The 2137-nt window shown below is 42.7% G+C and overlaps 1 protein-coding gene across 1 annotated transcript in view; it reads left to right on the forward strand.

The window, feature by feature from the left end:
* The window catches only part of LOC117121760, a 13017-nt gene that overhangs the window by 10258 nt on the left and 622 nt on the right, over positions 1-2137 (forward strand). Inside the window, exon 2 of the mRNA XM_033267070.1 lies at positions 61-2075. Within this exon, the coding sequence (XP_033122961.1) occupies positions 61-2075 (2015 nt within the window). The remainder of the gene's footprint in view (positions 1-60; positions 2076-2137) is intronic.

Raw genomic sequence — 2137 nt, forward strand, 5'->3', positions numbered from 1 at the left:
CCCTTACAAGAGCACTAAAAGTGTTGAGAAACCAGCAAAAGGAATAATTAATTATCCAAGACTTCAAACATAGAGTTCAAAAAGTAGAGAAATTGTTTGAAGCAATTGAGGAGAGCCACGGTGAGCTTGTCAGCTTGATTGAAGATGAAGAGGAATTCCTAGAGGAAGAACAATGGATGGAAAGGTGCCAAACAGAGTTTATGGCAGAGATGAATGCAATGAAAATTAATATGACAGACCAAGAAAATCAGTCGAAGCAAACTACAAGTGCTCAAGCAGTTAGTAGCAGTAGCAGTGGTGTAGCAGAGATGAAACCGACGTTGAAGTTAAAGCGGATGGAGTTACCAGTGTTTGACGGAGATGTGAAGAAGTACAGTAGATTTAAAGAAGATTTTACCAAGTTTGTTCAGCCATCCACACATCCGGATCAGTTAGCATTTGCCCTCAGGCAAGCATTAAGTAGGGACCCCTTGAGAATTATAGGACCGGTTGAGGACGAATACGAGAAGATGTGGTTGAGGCTAGACGAGAGATACGGGTGTGAAAGAAAATTAGTAGAAGCAATAATCAATGAGGTAGAAAACAAGAAGGAAGTAAGAGAAGGTGATGGAAAGAAATTAATAGAGTTCATTGACGTAGTAGAAAGCAGTTACAGAGCCTTAGTGAAAATCAAGCAAGAAAGTGAAATGTCAAATATGAAGGTTCTTGGTGAGATCGAGAGAAAGCTACCTGATACGGTGTTCCAGAGATGGGTGAGAGATAGAATAAAGACCGAAGATAAAAAGGCAGAGGAGGAAGATGTAATAGTGATGTTGATTGAGTTTTTGAAGACGGAAAGAAAGAGAGTTGAGTATACTATGGAAACTATGAGAAGTAACCATTCGAGCCGTCAACAAATACCTAAATCGTCTGCGGTTCTGGCGGCGGATGTTCAAAGAGTACCACAACAACTCTGTTTAATACATGATGGTGCCAGACATAACACAGAGGAGTTCTCTTATACACATCTAGATGTGTATAGAGTAAGCATACTAAAGGACAAGAGGGCATGTTTCTGCTGCCTAAAGACAGGACATATTGTTGCAAGATGCTGGAAGAAGAGGCCGTGTGGAAAGAATGGCTGTACACGGGTGCATCATCCTTCCGTACATTTTTTGGTAGGAGACCAGAAGAGCCAGCAGTCAGGAACAATGGCCACCATACAAAACAACATGCACAACAATGAGGTTGGGTGCTTATTGCAAGTTATGAGTATTAAGTGCAGAAAAGGACCCTGTCTAAACGCCATGTTTGACAGTGGAGCAATGTCCTCACTTATAACACATGAGGCGGCACGTGTCATGAAGGCGAGAGGAAAGCCAGTGACCATAAAAATTACTAAAGTGGGTGGTGAATCAAGCACAATAGAGACAACACGATACCAGGTGCCACTCATATATAAGAATGGGGAAGAAGTAGTGATCGCCGCATATGGCATTGAGAAAATTACAGCGATGGTAAAGCCACAGGAAAGCAAGAAACTGGCGAAAATACTGGAGGTCGACCATGACAAGGTCCGAAGACCTGTGGGTGATGTCAACATTTTGGTTGGATACGACTATGCAGGATTCCATCCACGTGAGGTAAAGAAAGAAGGCCACCTACTGCTTCTGGAGTGTAGGTTTGGGATGTGCATCGGAGGAGCTCATCCAATCTGCAGAGGTGAGAATTGTGCAACAGAAATTAGTTTGCTCGAAGTAAAACATAGAGAGTTTTTTGACATAGAGAGCTTAGGCATTGACTGCAATCCAAGGTGTGGCGGTTGTAAATGCGGTAAGTGTCCGCTTGGTGCGAAACAATACACTTTGAAAGAAGAGCATGAGTTGAACATTATTGAAGAAGGGCTAACCTACGAAGAGGGTAGATGGGTAGCAAAATATCCATGGATCAAAGACCCGAAGCTGCTTCCAGATAACCGAGCTGTGGTTTTTGCGAAGTTAAAGTCTTTAGAAGCTCGCCTAGGTAGAAACCAGGAAGCAGCCAAAGTGTACAATGAGCAGATCGATGATATGATTGAAAGGAAGGTGGCAAGAGAAGTAGGAGAAGAGGAGTTGAGAGAATACAATGGTCCAATACACTACATCGCACATCATGCGGT

Source organism: Anneissia japonica, unplaced genomic scaffold, assembly GCF_011630105.1.
Source record: "Anneissia japonica isolate Jap-2015-1 unplaced genomic scaffold, ASM1163010v1 scaffold3436_len560460_cov161, whole genome shotgun sequence".
Taxonomy (NCBI): Eukaryota; Metazoa; Echinodermata; class Crinoidea; order Comatulida; family Comatulidae; genus Anneissia; species Anneissia japonica.